Consider the following 21,397-nt stretch of genomic DNA (forward strand, 5'->3'; position numbering starts at 1 on the left):
GTGATTCAGTACATTCAGTGTATATAGCATGTGTGATTCAGTACATTCAGTGTATATAGCATGTGTGATTCAGTACATTCAGTGTATATAGCATGTGTGATTCAGTACATTCAGTGTATAGAGCATGTGTGATTCAGTACATTCAGTGTATATAGCATGTGTGATTCAGTACATTCAGTGTATATAGCATGTGTGATTCAGTACATTCAGTGTATATAGCATGTGTGATTCAGTACATTCAGTGTATATAGCATGTGTGATTCAGTACATTCAGTGTATATAGCATGTGTGTGAGACTGTGAGGTGTTTCAATGTGAATTAATTACGGTTATTAGTTTGTTATGGATTAATAGGCCTTTAATTGACTCTGTCTGATAAGACCTGTGGCACTGAATGTCCTCTCGTCTCCGTGTGTGTGTGTGTGTGTGTGTGTGTGTGTGTGTGTGTGTGTGTGTGTGTGTGTGTGTGTGTGTGTGTGTGTGTGTGTGTGTGTGTGTGTGTGTGTGTGTGTGTGTGTTCTCCTCTTAGGAGTGGAATGACTACAAGCTACGCTGGAGACCGTCTGACTACGACAACGTCACGTCCATCAGAGTCCCGTCAGAACTCATCTGGGTCCCGGACATCGTCCTCTACAACAAGTGAGTGACAGCAAAACTGTTGTCTTAACGTAACAGCCAGGTCGAGTTCAGGAGACATCCACGTCTAGGCCTATTTAAATGGTTACTCGGCACCATCTACTGGTCGAGTTCAGGAGACATCCACGTCTAGGCCTATTTAAATGGTTACTCGGCACCATCTACTGGTCGAGTTCAGGAGACATCCACGTCTAGGCCTATTTAAATGGTTACGCGGCACCATCTACTGGATTCATGAATCGTACGCTTCACATCGACAAGTGTTTCTCGGGAAGATATTTCCCAGTACAATGAGCTGATGACTGTGGTCCCTTCTACATGTTCTGGAGCATGACAGCACTGATGATTACAATAGATTACATTATGATGTCCAACAGTGAGGCATGAGGTACGTGTTGTTGTTAGGGTTTGAATGATTAAAACGCAGCTGTAGGTCTACTCTCCCCTCCCCAGTAATATACTGCCGTGTTATCCTGATCCTAGCCCTCCCCAGTAATATACTGCCGTGTTATCCTGATCCTAGCCCTCCCCAGTAACATACTGCCGTGTTATCCTGATCCTAGCCCTTCCCAGTAATTTACTGCCGTGTTATCCTGATCCTAGCCCTCCCCAGTAATATACTGCCGTGTTATCCTGATCCTAGCCCTCCCCAGTAATATACTGCCGTGTTATCCTGATCCTAGCCTTCCCCAGTAATATACTGCCGTTTATCCTGATCCTAGCCTTCCCCAGTAATATACTGCCGTGTTATCCTGATCCTAGCCCTCCCCAGTAATATACTGCCGTGTTATCCTGATCCTAGCCTTCCCCAGTAATATACTGCCGTGTTATCCTGATCCTAGCCCTCCCCAGTAATATACTGCCGTGTTATCCTGATCCTAGCCCTCCCCAGTAATATACTGCCGTGTTATCCTGATCCTAGCCCTCCCCAGTAATATACTGCCGTGTTATCCTGATCCTAGCCCTCCCCAGTAATATACTGCCGTGTTATCCTGATCCTAGCCCTCCCCAGTAATATACTGCCGTGTTATCCTGATCCTAGCCCTCCCCAGTAATATACTGCCGTGTTATCCTGATCCTAGCCCTCCCCAGTAATATACTGCCGTGTTATCCTGATCCTAGCCTTCCCCAGTAATATACTGCCGTGTTATCCTGATCCTAGCCCTCCCCAGTAATATACTGCCGTGTTATCCTGATCCTAGCCCTCCCCAGTAATATACTGCCGTGTTATCCTGATCCTAGCCCTCCCCAGTAATATACTGCCGTGTTATCCTGATCCTAGCCCTCCCCAGTAATATACTGCCGTGTTATCCTGATCCTAGCCCTCCCCAGTAATATACTGCAGTGTTATCCTGATCCTAGCCCTCCCCAGTAATATACTGCCGTGTTATCCTGATCCTAGCCCTCCCCAGTAATATACTGCCGTGTTATCCTGATCCTAGCCTTCCCCAGTAATATACTGCCGTGTTATCCTGATCCTAGCCCTCCCCAGTAATATACTGCCGTGTTATCCTGATCCTAGCCCTCCCCAGTAATATACTGCCGTGTTATCCTGATCCTAGCCCTCCCCAGTAATATACTGCCGTGTTATCCTGATCCTAGCCCTCCCCAGTAATATACTGCCGTGTTATCCTGATCCTAGCCCTCCCCAGTAATATACTGCCGTGTTATCCTGATCCTAGCTCTCCCCAGTAATATACTGCCGTGTTATCCTGATCCTAGCCCTCCCCAGTAATATACTGCCGTGTTATCCTGATCCTAGCCTTCCCCAGTAATATACTGCCGTGTTATCCTGATCCTAGCCCTCCCCAGTAATATACTGCCGTGTTATCCTGATCCTAGCCCTCCCCAGTAATATACTGCCGTGTTATCCTGATCCTAGCCCTCCCCAGTAATATACTGCCGTGTTATCCTGATCCTAGCCCTCCCCAGTAATATACTGCCGTGTTATCCTGATCCTAGCCCTCCCCAGTAATATACTGCCGTGTTATCCTGATCCTAGCCCTCCCCAGTAATATACTGCCGTGTTATCCTGATCCTAGCCCTCCCCAGTAATATACTGCCGTGTTATCCTGATCCTAGCCTTCCCCAGTAATATACTGCCGTGTTATCCTGATCCTAGCCCTCCCCAGTAATATACTGCCGTGTTATCCTGATCCTAGCCCTCCCCAGTAATATACTGCCGTGTTATCCTGATCCTAGCCCTCCCCAGTAATATACTGCCGTGTTATCCTGATCCTAGCCCTCCCCAGTAATATACTGCCGTGTTATCCTGATCCTAGCCCTCCCCAGTAATATACTGCAGTGTTATCCTGATCCTAGCCCTCCCCAGTAATATACTGCCGTGTTATCCTGATCCTAGCCCTCCCCAGTAATATACTGCCGTGTTATCCTGATCCTAGCCTTCCCCAGTAATATACTGCCGTGTTATCCTGATCCTAGCCCTCCCCAGTAATATACTGCCGTGTTATCCTGATCCTAGCCCTCCCCAGTAATATACTGCCGTGTTATCCTGATCCTAGCCCTCCCCAGTAATATACTGCCGTGTTATCCTGATCCTAGCCCTCCCCAGTAATATACTGCCGTGTTATCCTGATCCTAGCCCTCCCCAGTAATATACTGCCGTGTTATCCTGATCCTAGCTCTCCCCAGTAATATACTGCCGTGTTATCCTGATCCTAGCCCTCCCCAGTAATATACTGCCGTGTTATCCTGATCCTAGCCCTCCCCAGTAATATCCTGCCGTGTTATCCTGATCCTAGCCCTCCCCAGTAATATACTGCCGTGTTATCCTGAACCTAGCCCTCCCCAGTAATATACTGCCGTGTTATCCTGATCCTAGCCCTCCCGGGTAATATACTGCCGTGTTATCCTGATCTTAGCCCTCCCCAGTAATATACTGCCTAGTTATCCTGATCTTAGCCCTCCCCAGTAATATACTGCCGTGTTATCCTGATCCTAGCCCTCCCCAGTAATATACTGCCGTGTTATCCTGATCCTAGCCCTCCCCAGTAATATACTGCCGTGTTATCCTGATCCTAGCCCTCCCCAGTAATATACTGCCGTGTTATCCTGATCCTAGCCCTCCCCAGTAATATACTGCCGTGTTATCCTGATCCTAACCCTCCCCAGTAATATACTGCCGTGTTATCCTGATCCTAGCCCTCCCCAGTAATTTACTGCCGTGTTATCCTGATCCTAGCCCTCCCCAGTAATGTACTGCCGTGTTATAATGATCCTAGCCCTCCCCAGTAATATACTGCCGTGATAACCTGATCCTAGCCCTCCCCAGTAATATACTGCCGTGTTATCCTGATCCTAGCCCTCCCCAGTAATTTACTGCCGTGTTATCCTGATCCTAGCCCTCCCCAGTAATTTACTGCCGTGTTATCCTGATCCTAGCCCTCCCCAGTAATATACTGCCGTGTTATCCTGATCCTAGCCCTCCCCAGTAATATACTGCCGTGTTATCCTGATCCTAGCCTCCCCCCCCAGTAATATACTGTCGTGTTATCCTGATCCTAGCCCTCCCCAGTAATATACTGCCGTGTTATCCTGATCCTAGCCCTCCCCAGTAATATACTGCCGTGCTAACCTGATCCTAGCCCTCCCCAGTAATATACTGCCGTGTTATCCTGATCCTAGCCCTCCCCAGTAATATACTGCCGTGTTATCCTGATCCTAGCCCTCCCCAGTAATATACTGCCGTGTTATCCTGATCCTAGCCCTCCCCAGTAATATACTGCCGTGTTATCCTGATCCTAGCCCTCCCCAGTAATATACTGCCGTGTTATCCTGATCCTAGCTCTCCCCAGTAATATACTGCCGTGTTATCCTGATCCTAGCCCTCCCCAGTAATATACTGCCGTGTTATCCTGATCCTAGCCCTCCCCAGTAATATCCTGCCGTGTTATCCTGATCCTAGCCCTCCCCAGTAATATACTGCCGTGTTATCCTGAACCTAGCCCTCCCCAGTAATATACTGCCGTGTTATCCTGATCCTAGCCCTCCCGGGTAATATACTGCCGTGTTATCCTGATCTTAGCCCTCCCCAGTAATATACTGCCTAGTTATCCTGATCTTAGCCCTCCACAGTAATATACTGCCGTGTTATCCTGATCTTAGCCCTCCCCAGTAATATACTGCCGTGTTATCCTGATCCTAGCCCTCCCCAGTAATATACTGCCGTGTTATCCTGATCCTAGCCCTCCCCAGTAATATATTGCCGTGTTATCCTGATCCTAGCCCTCCCCAGTAATATACTGCCGTGTTATCCTGATCCTAGCCCTCCCCAGTAATATACTGCCGTGTTATCCTGATCCTAACCCTCCCCAGTAATATACTGCCGTGTTATCCTGATCCTAGCCCTCCCCAGTAATTTACTGCCGTGTTATCCTGATCCTAGCCCTCCCCAGTAATTTACTGCCGTGTTATAATGATCCTAGCCCTCCCCAGTAATATACTGCCGTGATAACCTGATCCTAGCCCTCCCCAGTAATATACTGCCGTGTTATCCTGATCCTAGCCCTCCCCAGTAATTTACTGCCGTGTTATCCTGATCCTAGCCCTCCCCAGTAATTTACTGCCGTGTTATCCTGATCCTAGCCCTCCCCAGTAATATACTGCCGTGTTATCCTGATCCTAGCCCTCCCCAGTAATATACTGCCGTGCTAACCTGATCCTAGCCCTCCCCAGTAATATACTGCCGTGTTATCCTGATCCTAGCCCTCCCCAGTAATATACTGCCGTGTTATCCTGATCCTAGCCTCCCCCCCAGTAATATACTGTCGTGTTATCCTGATCCTAGCCCTCCCCAGTAATATACTGCCGTGTTATCCTGATCCTAGCCCTCCCCAGTAATATACTGCCGTGCTAACCTGATCCTAGCCCTCCCCAGTAATATACTGCCGTGTTATCCTGATCCTAGCCCTCCCCAGTAATATACTGCCGTGTTATCCTGATCCTAGCCCTCCCCAGTAATATACTGCCGTGTTAATCTGATCCTAGCCTCCCCCCCAGTAATATACTGTCGTGCTAACCTGATCCTAGCCCTCCCCAGTAATATACTGCCGTGTTATCCTGATCCTAGCCCTCCCCAGTAATATACTGCCGTGTTATCCTGATCCTAGCCCTCCCCAGTAATATACCAGCCCTCCTTATAGTTTTCTCCTCATCTAAATTAATTCTAGTTTCACGGCCAAAAGTGTCAGATTAAAACTCAAGAGTATTTAATGACTGTTCCACTTCCTCAAGCTCTCCTCTGAGATTGTGATCAGTTATTGAAATTAAAAAGGTGTGTGTGTGAATGGAGGAAGATGTAATGATAGACTTAATATTATGTCTCTAGCTACAGCTATTAGTGGTGGGTATTAAAGCCGTGATCAGGGATTTGTAGCGCTTGAGGGGAGGAGATCAATTAGACTGCCATATAAGAGATTGTTCCTGGAGGATCGTAAGTCTTTACCAAACAAAATGGCTTCTAATATGTCTCGGAGTCCTGTGTGTTTGTGTGTAAATAAACAATTTGTGAAGTGTTGATGAGGTTCCTGTCATATTGAAATGTAAAATGTGGCCTTAACACAGATGATATACAGTTTTTTGGAGGGAGTTAAGTTACATAGCAAAGTGTTTGTTTCTTGTGCTTCAGGAATGTGACTGATCAAAGTGCCTCAGGCCTTCAAAAATAAATAATTTAACTGATTGGAAGTAAAGGGATATCGGTTAACAAATGCCGTGGTCAAGTCTACGATGGCGCCAGTGCAATAAGTGGATTTTACTCAGATGCTTTTCAAAAGCGCATGTCAGACCGAGAACATAATGCTTCGTTCTTTGGTAGTTCTTTATGAGTTTTAGTTTTTGATCTCTCTTTAGAAGCTACAGTTACAGGGATGGTTAAACACGGCTTGGTTGTTGTAGCAACATCAGGGAAACTGGGCAGAAGGGAGTTGTGCTTCAAATTCAGCAGTTCGACACGTTACGGAAAGAGATGAACTGTATAGGAAGCTCTGGGGATGTCTGGATACTGGACAGACAATACATTGGCGAATGCAAAACAGATCATCTTTTGTGGACAACAGTTCTTGACAGTTCAAACAAAAAAAAAGCAGTTTGCGATTTTCCTTCATACCGGTGAACAAGTGTTTGGGTTGTGTGGTTGCAATATCAACAGTCCCTTATCTCTGGTATATCTTTTACATGCATCATTCAAGACTAAGTTTAAATTGTGTGCAGCGCAATGGACATAGCCTTATGCACAATGTCTCAGAAGGACTTCAGAACACCAGGGGAGTCTCTCAAGTTGGATTTAATTTACCTTGATTACAGGCCATTTGTGTATGCTATTAGCCAGAAAACCTGCTGAGTTGAACAATAAATAGTGGTTCAATGTATCCTCAAGCCGACTACTTTTTATTTCATTGTTAGGCTATTTGATGTGTAATGTTCATAAATAGCAACTACATATCAGCCAGATACTATATATATAGCTATAGATAGTAGGCTGCACTGCATAATGAAACAATCCCTACTAAGCTAGTGTTTTGAGGGTGGACTGACTGTATAATTTGGCATTAATAGACTGGTTTTACGCACAACAATTTTCTTTCCAAGCTGGGAGAGAGTGCGAGGATGGCGCTGTAGGCTTTACAGGACAGTAGTATTTTTAAATCAATTGGTTGCTGATTACTATGCTGTTGTATCATGTCCACTGGGCCCGAGTCGGACCAGGAGGGACCAGGAGGAGGAAGACGACCCGTGCTGGGAAATGAGCCATCGTCAGAGGAGGACCTCAGGCACCCCTTTATGGACGTGGAGACCCTAGATGGGCCGTCCGACACGAAAATCCTCACGGGCCTGTTTGAGACGGCCCAGTTAGAAGACCCCAACCTCCAGAACGCGAGGGAACAGGTGATTGCGGTGGACATGATTGCGCTGTTACCCGGGGTAAGTGAGTGGCGCTACCCACACTTCGCCATCAAGCATAATTTACTGTATCAGGTTGTAAAGCGCAATGGGGAGACAAAAGACTTGTTACTCCTACACACCCAGTATGTTAGTACTGTCTTGGAGCTCGCCCACACCCACCTGCTCTGGGCATACCTAGGGATGGAGAAAACCAGGGAGGGGATCGAGAATCGGTTCCTCTGGCCCGAAGTCAAGGAGAACTACTGCCGTACTTGCCCGGAGTGCCAGATCACAGCACTGAGGGCACATTATAGAAACCCTTTGGTTCCCCTGCCCATGATAGGGGTGCCGTTTGAGCAGGTGGCGATGGATCTGGCGGGTCTGTTGGTGAAGACAGCGAGGGCACACAAATACATCCTGGTAATCGTGGATTACACCACATGGTATCCGGAGGCGATCATGTTACACACGGCCGCAGCGAAAGGTATCGTGTAGCAGCGCTTCGAATTTATTAAGCCGGGTGGGTATCCCACGGGAAATCCTGACGGACCAGGCCACCTCAATCATGTCTCGTGTAATGAAACATGTCTGCAATCTTTTACGAATCAAACAGCTGAGGATCAGCGTGTACCATCCACAAACGGACGGACTAGTCAAACGCTTCAATCAGACCCTAAAGCAGATGCTGAAGAAGGTCATCAAGTGAGATGGGAGGAACTGGGACCAGCTGCGGCCCCACCTGATGTTCTCGGTGCGCGAGGTACCCCAAGCGTCCTCTGTGTTCTCCCCCTTTGAGCTCCTGTATGGCCGCCGGTCCCCCGGAATGCTGGACCTAGCCAAGGAGGTCTGGGAGGACCAACCGACCCCCTTTCGCATCATGGTGGAACACGTGGAGGAGATGAGGGAGAGGATGAAGGCGATTTGGCCAGCGGTGAGGGAGCACATTTCCCAGGCGCAAGTATACAACCGGGAGGAGCAACCACAAGATTCCCACCCAGGTGAGAAGGTCTTGGTGCTGATCCCCAAAACAGAGAGTAAATATACTATTACCGCGTTCTTCCTCTCGGGCTCCACGGGGCCCCATCGACCTTCCAGCGACTCATGGACAGTGTCCTGCGCCCGCACCGTGCGTACGCTGCTGCAAATTTGGATGATATAATCGTGCATCTCTGTAGGCTACAGGCGGTGGTGGAAGCACCAAGCGATGCGGGGCTGACCTCGAAACCCCACAAGTGCAAGCTGGGCTACGCCGAGGTAGAGTACCTGGGCTATAGAATCAGGAAACGTGACGCCCCAAGAAGAATAAATAATTGCTGTCATCAGGGAATGGCCGGTCCCCCAAACCAAGAGGTAGTTGAAATCGTTCCTGGGGTTATCAGGCTACCACAGTCGATTTGTACCTAACTTTGCCGCAATAGTTTCTCCCCTCACAGACTTGACAAAGGCACGCCTAACCCAGACGGTATGATGGACGGAGGACACAGTGCTGGCATTACAGGCCCTGATCGACGCGCTAGGTTCACATCTGGTACTCATCACCCCGGACTTCTCAAATCACCTCCTGGTCCAGACAGATGCGTCTGACACAGAGGTGGGGCCGTCTTGTCCCAAGAACAGGAAGGTGAGGAACACCCAATCATGTATGTTAGCAGGAAGCTCCTCCCAAGGTAGAACAAATACTCGATTGTCAAGAAGGAGTTCCTCGCCGTGAAGTGAGCACTGCACACCCTCAAGTATTACCTCCTCGGGAGGAAGTTCACCGACCATGACCACCTTGTGTGGATGGCAAGAGGTACGGACACAAATGACCACATCACCCGCTGGTTCCTGATGCCCTCTCCAGGAGGGATGCAAACCTAGCCCTGAGTACGCTTCCCTCCCGGTCAGGGTGGTCACCAGGTCTACCCTGGTGGTTGGTGACTAAAGGGAGGTACGTGCCACGACGTTGTCTCCCTCTGCTGAGAGTTCCCGGGCTGGGCACCCTGACACTGATGGCGCCAATTAGGGGTAATTAGGGGAGAGTGCCAACCAGCCGTGCAACCCACATAAATGGAGCACCGTGGGACACCGTGGCACACCGTGGCACACCGCGGGGGAGAAAAAGGAAGAGGCAACGAGTGATTCTACAGAGGGGAACGAAGCTCCCGAAGGCACAGAGCCGAATATGAGAAGGACCGAGCCAACCCATACTTATTTTGTTTATTTTTTGTTGCCTAGTAAAGTCGTGTTTTCTGACTAGAACCTCCCTGTCTCTGTGTCCATCTCTGTGTGCTCAACCCAACAACCAACAGTTTACCACAACTGAATAAGGCAGTTTGGGATGAAGACTTGATGAGGAAGTTCCTCTCTTGGATATTAACCACATATGTGAATCTCTATCTCTCTCTGGAGCTCAGCCTTAGCTTCTCTTCCTTTATATTAATCTCTGTCTCTCTCTGGAGCTAGGCCTTAGCTTCTCTTCCTATATATGAATCATTCTCTATCTCTCTCTGGAGCTAGGCCTTAGCTTCTCTTCCTATTTCTGAATCTCTATCTCTCTCTGGAGCTAGGCCTTAGCTTCTCTTCCTATATATTAGTCTTTATCTCTCTCTGGAGCTAGGCCTTAGCTTCTCTTCCTATATATGAATCTCTATCTCTCTCTGGAGCTAGGCCTTAGCTTCTCTTCCTTTTTAGATTCATTTAATATGAATATCATCCAGTGGACTCCTAAGTCTATAGGTCTATGCATGGGGTAGTATAAGGCCTACTCTACACCACCAGGCGTTCAGTCATGTCATAAGGCATACTCTACACCACCAGGCACTCAGCCATGTCATAAGGCCTACTCTACAGCACCAGGTGCTCAGCCTTGTCATAAGGCATACTCTACACCACCAGGCGTTCAGTCATGTCATAAGGTCTACTCTACACCACCAGGCGTTCAGTCATGTCATAAGGCATACTCTACACCACCAGGCGCTCAGCCATGTCATAAGGTCTACTCTACACCACCAGGCGTTCAGTCATGTCATAAGGCATACTCTACACCACCAGGCGCTCAGCCATGTCATAAGGCCTACTCTACAGCACCAGGCGCTCAGCCTTGTCATAAGGCCTACTCTACACCACCAGGCGCTCAGCCATGTCATAAGGCCTACTCTACACCACCAGGCGCTCAGCCATGTCATACGGCCTACTCTACACCACCAGGCGCTCAGCCATGTCATAAGGCCTACTCTACACCACCAGGCGCTCAGCCATGTCATAAGGCCTACTCTACACCACAAGGCGCTCAGCCATGTCATAAGGTCTACTCTACACCACCAGGCGCTCAGCCATGTCATACGGCCTACTCTACACCACCAGGCGCTCAGCCATGTCATAAGGCCTACTCTACACCACCAGGCGCTCAGCCATGTCATAAGGCCTACTCTACACCACCAGGCGCTCAACCATGTCATAAGGCATACTCTACACCACAAGGCGCTCAGCCATGTCATAAGGCCTACTCTACACCACCAGGCGCTCAACCATGTATTGAACACTGCTGTCTTTTTTTGTTGCCAACAGTGATTGAGTTGTATATAATGAACCTACATTATGACTATCCATTAGGAATAGTAGATATCTTACATGAGTCTGTAAATGCAACGACAGATGCATGGTATACTTTATTATAAAGGTGTATTTTTTTAATAGTGAAAATTAGCTTCACCAAAACTGGAAACTCACATGTCGCCAATGGGAGAGGGACAGAGAGGGCGAGACCCGACCCGACTCAACTCAAAACGAAACTGTCTATCGTACAGTAGAGCGTGTCCAATGCCAAACGGTCACATCTGAATAGACAAGAGCCTATCGTGAACGTACCGCTTGCAAAACAGATGTGTTTTTTTTCTCTCCCTTACCCCAATACCATGATCATTTTATATCAATAAAAACGTTCAGTTTCACCATCTCACCACCAGGTGGTGCTGCAGCACCACTACTTCCCGTGGCTATGGCTGTGCATTCCCATAGCAACCTGCACGAACTGACAAATGCCAATCGAGCTAACAACCAGAGGGTTTGCCTGGCAACGATGCCAATGATATACAGGTATTTCGTCTGTCTACTCGTACCTACGACCGCAGCACAGCCATGCTGTACGACGCACCCTCACGTATACAATTACTTCAGTAACCTATTTTCTGTTCTGCTGTGCTCTCCTCTCCTCCCTCCAGTGCGGACGGTGAGTTCGCCGTAACCCACATGACCAAGGCCCACCTGTTCTACAATGGGAAGGTGCGCTGGGTTCCCCCGGCCATCTATAAGTCCTCCTGTTCTATAGACGTCACTTTCTTCCCCTTCGACCAGCAGAACTGTAAGATGAAGTTCGGTTCTTGGACTTACGACAAGGCTAAGATTGACCTGGAACGCATCGAGGTATGGACTTTTATGTTGTTATTATTATATATCATTTACCTTTTATTTAACCAGGAAGCGCTAATTGAGATTTGAAATCTCTTATTTCAAGAGTGCCCTGGCCAAGATATAATGGAACCAAGTCATTACAAAAATACCAGACAGTCAACATGAAAAACTGCAAGTACTCTAGTAAAAACCATAGAATTCACAAGAGTATAACGAAGTCATAAAACAGCAAATTAAAAAACATTGACAGGTCAGGGAATCAGCCTCAAAATCCTTCATCAGTGATTTAAAAACACCAATCGGGACAAGTTCTTCCAGTTTAAAAGTATTTTGTAAGGCGTTCCAAGACGATGGCGCAGAGTACATAAAATCCCTTTTTACCAAATTCAGTTCGGACATTTGGAACAGTTAGCAGGATAAAGTCCAGCGAACGAAGAGAGTACCCGCCACATTTCTGAACAATACATATGCCCAAATAAAATGGTAGTAAACCCAAAATGGCTTTATAAATAAAAGTATACCAGTGACTGAGCCTACGAGTGACTAGAGGCCAGCCAACCCTGGTATACAACGTGCAGTGGCGCGTAAGGGTTTTTCAGTGTAAAATAAATCTCAGTGCTCCATGTTAAAGGGTGTCAATTGATCTATGTGTTTATGTTTTATACATTACCACTAAGCCTGGTCCCAGATCTGTTTGTGTTCTTGCTAACTCCATTGTTGTCAATGTTAAGCCCACTAACCCTGGTCCCAGATCTGTTTGTGTTCTTGCTAACTCTATTGCTGTCAATGTCAAGCCACACTGAGAGCCAATCAGAGCCAGCAGTGTGTGACAATTTTCCTCTAAAGGGAGACTATAAAGTGTATCTCTGTCACCTAGACTACAGTAGACCTGAACAACTATATCTACACAGTGCTTATGAAGCGTTTATGTATGCCATATGAAGCCTTTATAGAGTGGGACGGTTGATCTCTATCCCCTAGAACACTGTGGACCTGAACAACTACTGGGAGAGTGGAGAGTGGGCCATCATCGACGCAGTGGGAACATACAACACCAAGAAGTACGACTGCTGTCATGAGATCTACCCTGATATCACCTACTTCTTCATCATCAGACGGCTGCCTCTCTTCTACACCATCAACCTGATCATCCCCTGTCTGCTCATCTCCTGTCTGACAGTCCTGGTCTTCTATCTCCCCTCAGGTAGATTCCTAGTCTTCTATCTCCCCTCCTGTCTCACCGTCCTGGTCTTTTATCTCCCCTCAGGTAGATTCCTACCCTTCTATCTCCCCTCAGGTAGGTCCTAGTCTTCTATCTCCCCTCAGGTAGATTCCTAGTCTTCTATCTCCCCTCCTGTCTCACCGTCCTGGTCTTTTATCTCCCCTCAGGTAGATTCCTACCCTTCTATCTCCCCTCAGGTAGGTCCTAGTCTTCTATCTCCCCTCAGGTAGATTCCTAGTCTTCTATCTCCCCTCCTGTCTCACCGTCCTGGTCTTTTATCGCCCCTCAGGTAGATTCCTAGTCTTCCATCTCCCCCATCTCCCCTCAGGTAGGTCCTAGTCTTCTATCTCCCCTCAGGTAGGTCCTAGTCTTCTATCTCCCTACAGGTAGGTCCTAGTCTTCTATCTCCCCTCAGGTAGATTCATAGTCTTTTATCTCCCCTCAGACAACTAGGACTACCTGAGGTAGATTCCTAGTCTTCTATCTCCCCTCAGGTAGATTCCTAGTCTTCTATCTCCCCTCAGGTAGATTCCTAGTCTTCTATCTCCCCACAGGTAGGTCCTAGTCTTCTATCTCCCCTCAGACAACTAGGACTACCTGAGGTAGATTCCTAGTCTTCTATCTCCCCCATCTCCCCTCAGGTAGGTCCTAGTCTTCTATCTCCCCTCAGGTAGATTCCTAGTCTTCTATCTCCCCTCAGGTAGATTCCTAGCCTTCTATCTCCCCTCAGGTAGATTCCTAGCCTTCTATCTCCCCTCAGGTAGATTCCTAGCCTTCTATCTCCCCTCAGGTAGATTCCTAGCCTTCTATCTCCCCTCAGGTAGATTCCTAGCCTTCTATCTCCCCTCAGGTAGATTCCTAGCCTTCTATCTCCCCTCAGGTAGATTCCTAGCCTTCTATCTCCCCTCAGGTAGGTTCTAGTGGAGGTTTTAGAACATTACAGGTTGTTACAACTAAGATTCTTGACATACATATTGCCCATGTATTAGTTTATGTTAGTAACAGTTACAGTAATTCAGAAACAAATATGGAAAGAGCATTAAGCTTATTTTAAATCTGCTTAAGTAAAAATATATACAAAAAACTAAAACAAAGGAATTTCTCTATGCTGACTTCATTCACAAATTAAAAGCCAAACGTGTCTTTCATCAACCAAATATGGCTTAATAAATGCCTTTATCTATAATGCATGCAAAAAGAAAATGGGCATACGTTAAAAAATATAAAATGAGAAAAAGGGGGTTAAAAAGAAAGCTGATGGGAGCCTCCTCTTTTTAAGAGGCCATCACTCTCGCAATTGCATAGCCTATAGAAATGTTGCGCAACATGAGCTCATGGGCTCTCATGAAATGTTTGATTAGATTTTCAATTACATTTGTATTGATGTCAGAGTGATTAGAGGGACAATAGAGTGTGAGTACCAGGCAGTTAGCAAGTTTTGTAGGCTATCAGGAGAAGCCTAATTACCGTGACTAAACGGTCACGTGGAATTTGACTGCCTTCATGACTCGTGCCTGTCGGTGTGGCGGTAATACGGTTACCACAACAGCCCTAGTGTAGACTATGTTTGCCATGGTAACAAAACTGTATGTTGTTTAGTTGCAAATACAAAAAACAAATACGTGGGAAATTACTCTGTTCCTTTTATTGAGATTCTGTGGTGAAACTGAAAGACAACTTACCATCAGCCCCAGAAAAACAGAAGTGGTCTGAGCTGAGGGACCAGTGTTGCTGACATATGTGTGTGAATGTGTGTTTGTGCGTTTGTATGTGTTGTTTCTGTGGGCCCATGGTGACCTATTCCTCAATACCCAGAACCAGCAACTGACCAGCTACTCAATTAGGTTCTGGAAACAGTTTAGTTTTGGTAGAACACTGGTGTGTAAATAGAATTTCGGACATTTTAGCTAATATCCCCATGGCTTACCAGCTAACATCCCCAGCTCCGATGGGAAAATCTGGTGTAGAGCGAGGTGTCATCCTAAATACCCTCTCCTGCTATTGTGCCCTTGAGTAGGGCACCTACCTACTGTTCCAGGGCTGCTGCATTGACTCATTGCTTCCAACCTCTTGGGGTGTGCGTGTGTGTGTGTGTGTGTGTGTGTGTGTGTGTGTGTGTGTGTGTGTGTGTGTGTGTGTGTGTGTGTGTGTGTGTGTGTGTGTGTGTGTGTGTGTGTGTGTGTGCGTGTGCGTGTGTGTGTGTGTGTGTTTTGGGGGGTTGGGTTGTGTGTAAAAATACATTTCCGTTCTCTGCAAGATGGACCAAAAAGTATTTTTTTCCGTCCCCCCTCTTCCACCTCTCCCTCCTGTTCCTCCTCCCCCTCTTCTTTCTTCTCCTCTTCTTCCTCTTCCTTCCTCTCCCTCCTGTTCCTCCTCCCCATCTTCCCCCTCCTCTCCTTCCTCATCCTCCTCCTCCCCCCCTCCTATTCAACCTCCTCCTCCTCTTCCCCCTCGCCCTCTTCCTCCTCATTCTTCTCCTCTCCTTCCTTATCCTCCTCCTCCCCCTCTTCCTCCTTCTTGTTCCAGACTGTGGGGAGAAGATCACTCTGTGTATCTCCGTCCTCCTCTCCCTCACCGTCTTCCTGCTCCTCATCACAGAGATCATCCCTTCCACCTCCCTGGTCATCCCTCTGATTGGAGAGTACCTCCTCTTCACCATGATCTTCGTCACTCTCTCCATCGTCATCACCGTGTTTGTCCTCAACGTCCACCACCGCTCTCCGGGGACCCATAAGATGCCTCGCTGGGTCCACTCTGTCTTCCTGGACCTGATCCCCAGGTGGCTGTTCATGAGGCGGCCTGCGCCGGATGGAAGGAGACGCAGGTTGTTGTTGCTCCAACAGGGGGCAGCGGTGGCACGGCACCAGGGACGGACCACCACCACTAGACTACCAGGTGGTAATAACAGGACCATGAACAATACGTTAGTAGACTGTGATTTTTAGGGCCGGTTTCCCAGACACAGGTAAAGCCTGGTTCCAGAACTATTAACCATTCTTAATGGTGATTTTCTACTGAAAGTGCTTCTTAGTCCTAAACTAGGCACACATTGATAAACATGTGTCCGGGAAACTGGCCCTCAATATGTTTGTTGTACTCCCATGACTGAGGCAACTTTATGTGTAGTTTAAATGTATCAAATCAAATCATTAATTAATTAATTCCTTCCTTCCTTCATTCAGGCCTAGTCCGTCCTCCCTGCCTCAGCACCTCAGCCAGCTGGCTTCGGGACGGAGGAGGTGGGACCACGGAGGATCTCCAGAGACGGACGCCCTGTTATGAGGACCTGGAGCTGGGGACTTTGACCTCGTACTTCTCCTTCCGCCCTCCGTCACCCAGACCCCCGGGCTCCACTCCTCCACCCCAGCAGAACCACCCACCCCCAGGGGCAGGACAGCCCCAGAACCGCCTGGACAGGGGAGGAGGAGGAGGAAGAGGGGTGAATAGAAGGGTTAACCCCACCCAGCGACCGGATAAGATAGATAACTTGGTGTCAGAGTCTAGAGGGATAGACTTCCCTCTGTCTCCCAGCGTTATACGGGCTCTGGAGGGGCTGCACTACATCGCAGACCACCTGAGGGCAGAGGACGCTGACTTTAGTGTGAGTGATTATGACAACTAAACTATCAGCACGAGTAACAATCATATTGCAGATTGCTGCTATTTACGTATGTTAGGTCAGGTTGTTTCACCTTCTTTAGTTGACTAAAAAGTCCCCAAAAAGTTGTATTTTTTTTAAGAAAAGAAAAGTGGTTACCATTCATTCATGTCTCTCCATCCAGGTGAAGGAAGACTGGAAGTACGTTGCCATGGTGATCGACCGTATCTTCCTGTGGATGTTTATCATCGTGTGTCTCCTGGGTACCATCGGTCTCTTCCTTCCTCCCTGGTTGGCCGGCATGATCTAGGACCTTGGGGTGTCTGTGATACCCGCCCCGGAGCGGGCACCATGACCTTGGGGTGTCTGTGATACCCGCCCAGGAGCGGGCACCATGGGACTGGGGTGTCTGTGATACCCGCCCCGGAGCGGGCACCATGACCTTGGGGTGTCTGTGATACCCGCCCAGGAGCGGGCACCATGGGACTGGGGTGTCTGTGATACCCGCCCCGGAGCGGGCACCATGACCTTGGGGTGTCTGTGATACCCGCCCAGGAGCGGGCACCATGGGACTGGGGTGTCTGTGATACCCGCCCCGGAGCGGGCACCATGGGACTGGGGTGTCTGTGATACCCGCCCCGGAGCGGGCACCATGGGACTGGGGTGTCTGTGATACCCGCCCCGGAGCGGGCACCATGGGACTGGGGTGTCTGTGATACCCGCCCCGGAGCGGGCACCATGGGACTGGGGTGTCTGTGATACCCGCCTCGGAGCGGGCATTAAGTCCACCGGACTATGACGTGACGTGACGTGAACGGGCAAAAGTGGTGAGAGAGGAGCGCCCTCCTACAGTAATCTGCGCCGCTCGGTCATGTTGTCAACAAGGCAACATGGTGCATCGTCCAGGAAACCTATCTTTTCCATAAAATATATGTTTTGAATTTTCAAACTAGTTTTCATTGGGAAGGCTGATATAAAGCCTTTGTTTATTAAAATAAATCCCTTTAATGCATGTGAAAACACAGAATCCTACAACACGTGGTTAACCCACGGCACTTTTGTTTTGAGCCCGGTTCCAAATGTCTCCATCAACGCTAACCCGGGCAGGCCCGGGGCATTAGTAGAATCACCTAAATGTACTGCTTCATATTGGAGAAGCAATGACTTGTGGGTAAATTCTATCCAATAAGATTACTTGGCTGTTTTCAATTAAGTAAGGGGCAGAAAGAAGACTAACTTCTTAGTATGAACTCTGAATCAGTTTGTACTACTTATCTCACTCACTCACTCACTCACTCACTCTGCTGCTGCCATAACATTATAAAGCATATTTTATTAACAGTGTGTTGCTGTGTAGTAAAGTATAAATAGAAACGGCTGTTTTGGGAATGAATAGGAATAATCAGAACTTTCATAACTTCCTGTATAATTGCACAGAAAGCATATACCTTCCTTTCCAAAGTACAACACTATCACAGTTGAAATTAATCTACAATAAAACCGGTTCTAAAAATTGTGATTTAAAAGAAAGGTAATGAGAAGTAGTAGTAGTATATCTATCAAGTTAAACGTCTAGAAACAGCTTCACACATTCCATAAAATAACAAATATGTAAAAAAAAAAAAAATAAATGTCACACTAAAACAATACAATTGATCTGGCCAGCATTACTAGGAAGAACCACAGGAAGGATAACCTGGGAAGTAAATTCACCGTTATCCCTAAGCAGACAGAGAGAATGTGACTATTTAAAAAATGATTTTCTTAAAGAGATTCACCGATACGTTCCTATACGTTTTACCCAGTAGTTCTGAAGTAGCGCTTTAGGGATTTCGTGGCGAAATTGACGTAAAACAGTAATTCATAGATTATGTATGAACTACACATTGGACACATCCAGCCCAAAGAGGGAGAGTTAAAAAATACTTAGTAGTCGCCAAAGTTCCAGAGCACGTCTTTAATTTAAAGCACTGAGATGATAAACAGATATCACACGAGGAAGTCCTCTTTTCTGTCCATTTGAATCCTGACATTACATTTTTAGTCACACTGATGCCAGTCATATTGATGCCAGTCATACTGATGCCAGTCATATTGATGCCAGTCATACTGATGCCACTTATCCCGACTATTGTACCTGCAAGTCACTGATGTCCATCCAATCAGTCGCAACATGTTTGGTTCCGACCTGTCCTCCAATGAAGAAAAAAACAAACAACACACTTGGAAATCATCCATCCATCCAGAGGGGGTGTCCTGTGGGTATTTACCCCACTATGGGGTCTCCGGTTTGGGCTTGGCCAGGTTGGCCCTGACCCTGGCCTGGTCCACAGCATCCAGAAGGTTCTTCCCATCCATGGCCAGGTTGTGTGCTGCAGTCAGCATCTGTTTCTTACACTCTTCCTTCAGAGAGGTGACGGCGTTCTGCTGGGCCAGGCGCATCTTACTGATCAACTCTGACATGTCGTTGTTCAACAGCTTCTGGGTGCCCTCGATCTGACCAGGGGAGAGGAGAGGAGGGAGGAGAGGAGGGAGAGAGGGAGGAGAGGAGGGAGGAGGGAGGAGGGAGGAGAGGGAGTGGGGAAGAGGAGACAGGGAATAGTTAGTCAACTCTGACATGTCGTTGTTCAACAGCTTCTGGGTGCCCTCGATCTGACCAGGGGGAGGAGAGAGTGTTTAGGTAATGGTAGTCTGCGTGCTAGTCTGTTTTCTCTTTTAGCCAACTCCTTTGTCATGGTTCCTAAAGTGAACATCTCAGTAGAACAACAGAATAGAGGGATTGAGAGACTGAAGATGTGCCTTTGAGGGCAGGGGATATCGGCAGGTAGCCTAGTGGTTAGAGGCAGGTAGCCTAGTGGTTAGAGGCAGGTAGCGTAGTGGTTAGAGGCAGGTAGCCTAGTGGTTAGAGACAGGTAGCCTAGTGGTTAGAGGCAGGTAGCCTAGTGGTTAGAGCGTTGGGCTAGTAACCGAAAGGTTGCAAAATCAAATCCCCGAGCTGACAAGGTAAAAAAAATCTGTCGTTCTGCCCCTGAACAAGGCAGTTTAACCCACTGTTCCCCGGTAGGCCGTCATTGAAAATAAGAATTTGTTCTTAACTGACTTTCCTAGTTAAACAAAAAGGTAAAATCTAAAAAATAAAATATTGGAGAGAAGGTGTGAGAGATGATTATTACTGTACCTCGGTCCTGATGGATTCATGCAGGGTAGGTAGAATATCATCCACACTGTGGATCAGACTCCGCAAGGTCAGCCCTACAGACTGGAGAGAGAGAGCAGAGTCATTATATCAAATCAAATTATTCCCGGCAAGTCGAGCTGTTACCGCGGCTACGGATACAAGCCCCGCCCCTCCCGGAAACCTCTTTCTTAAAGCTAAGGATCCGGGTCACGTTCTGCCCATGTGTTATTTTACACACATTCATTATTCTAACGTAGCTACCCCCCCCCCCCCCCTCTTCATGTTCCTCTCATTACCCTCTTCTGATCCATGGTGATGTAACCTGTGTCTCTGCCTCATGCTTCTGAACAGATGAAAATAAAAACCCTGCAGGGATTTGAACCGACGTTCCAAAAAACAGCTACGACTTTTAACTCTCTGTCTGTCTGTCTGTCTGTCTGTCTGTCTGTCTTTCTGTCTGTCTGCCTTTCTGTCTGTCTCTCTGTTGTAACAGATATAGTGCAGTTTCACAAGCAGGATGCCTGTTTGTGTCGTGTTTTATGTTTGCAATACTGACAACAATAGCAGGTACGAACATGTCGGTTTATGATTTTGTGTAAAAATCCGCCAACTCTCCTACTGAAAATAAAAAGAACATGAAATGCTTCCACGGATACGTGGAATGCAATAGTTTAAACAGTTCTGTGTACAACATTGAAGGCTACACATGTGACCAGACAAAGGAGGGGGGGAACGGTAGCGGAGTCCTCAGCACAGCAGCTACATAGGTAACAGACTGGGTACTCAGCACAACATCTACATAGGTAACGGACTTGGTACTCAGCACAACATCTACATAGGTAACGGACTGGGTACTCAGCACAGCATCTACATAGGTAACGGACTGGGTACTCAGCACAGCAGCTACATAGGTAACGGACTGGGTACTCAGCACAACAGCTACATAGGTAACGGACTGGGTACTCAGCACAACAGCTACATAGGTAACGGACTGGGTACTCAGCACAACAGCTACATAGGTAACGGACTGGGTACTCAGCACAACATCTACATAGGTAACGGACTGGGTACTCAGCACAACATCTACATAGGTAACGGACTGGGTACTCAGCCCAGCAGCTACATAGGTAACGGACTGGGTACTCAGCACAACATCTACATAGGTAACGGACTGGGTACTCAGCACAACATCTACATAGGTAACGGACTGGGTACTCAGCACAGCATCTACATAGGTAACGGACTGGGTACTCAGCACAGCAGCTACATAGGTAACGGACTGGGTACTCAGCACAACAGCTACATAGGTAACGGACTGGGTACTCAGCACAACAGCTACATAGGTAACGGACTGGGTACTCAGCACAACAGCTACATAGGTAACGGACTGGGTACTCAGCACAGCAGCTACATAGGTAACGGACTGGGTACTCAGCACAACATCTACATAGGTAACGGACTGGGTACTC

The 21,397-nt window shown here is 47.7% G+C and overlaps 2 protein-coding genes across 4 annotated transcripts in view; one reads left to right on the plus strand and one right to left on the minus strand.

Annotated features, from left to right (window-relative positions):
- Positions 1 to 18,534, plus strand: part of chrna2b (cholinergic receptor, nicotinic, alpha 2b (neuronal)) — a 29,359-nt gene extending 10,825 nt beyond the window's left edge. For both annotated transcript variants that reach the window (XM_071412505.1, XM_071412506.1), the window contains exons 4-9: positions 529 to 638; positions 11,741 to 11,942; positions 12,912 to 13,134; positions 15,679 to 16,047; positions 16,335 to 16,753; positions 16,935 to 18,534. In XM_071412505.1, coding sequence (XP_071268606.1) covers positions 529 to 638; positions 11,741 to 11,942; positions 12,912 to 13,134; positions 15,679 to 16,047; positions 16,335 to 16,753; positions 16,935 to 17,060 — 1,449 coding nt within the window. In that variant the 3' untranslated portion in view covers positions 17,061 to 18,534. The remainder of the gene's footprint in view (positions 1 to 528; positions 639 to 11,740; positions 11,943 to 12,911; positions 13,135 to 15,678; positions 16,048 to 16,334; positions 16,754 to 16,934) is intronic.
- The window catches only part of ptk2bb (protein tyrosine kinase 2 beta, b), a 65,758-nt gene continuing 62,424 nt past the window's right edge, over positions 18,064 to 21,397 (minus strand). For both annotated transcript variants that reach the window (XM_071412504.1, XM_071412503.1), the window contains 2 exons: positions 19,929 to 20,009; positions 18,064 to 19,246 (listed from right to left, as the gene is read on the minus strand). In XM_071412504.1, coding sequence (XP_071268605.1) covers positions 19,025 to 19,246; positions 19,929 to 20,009 — 303 coding nt within the window. In that variant the 3' untranslated portion in view covers positions 18,064 to 19,024. The remainder of the gene's footprint in view (positions 19,247 to 19,928; positions 20,010 to 21,397) is intronic.

Source organism: Salvelinus alpinus, chromosome 8 (genome assembly GCF_045679555.1).
Source record: "Salvelinus alpinus chromosome 8, SLU_Salpinus.1, whole genome shotgun sequence".
Classification (NCBI taxonomy): domain Eukaryota; kingdom Metazoa; phylum Chordata; class Actinopteri; order Salmoniformes; family Salmonidae; genus Salvelinus; species Salvelinus alpinus.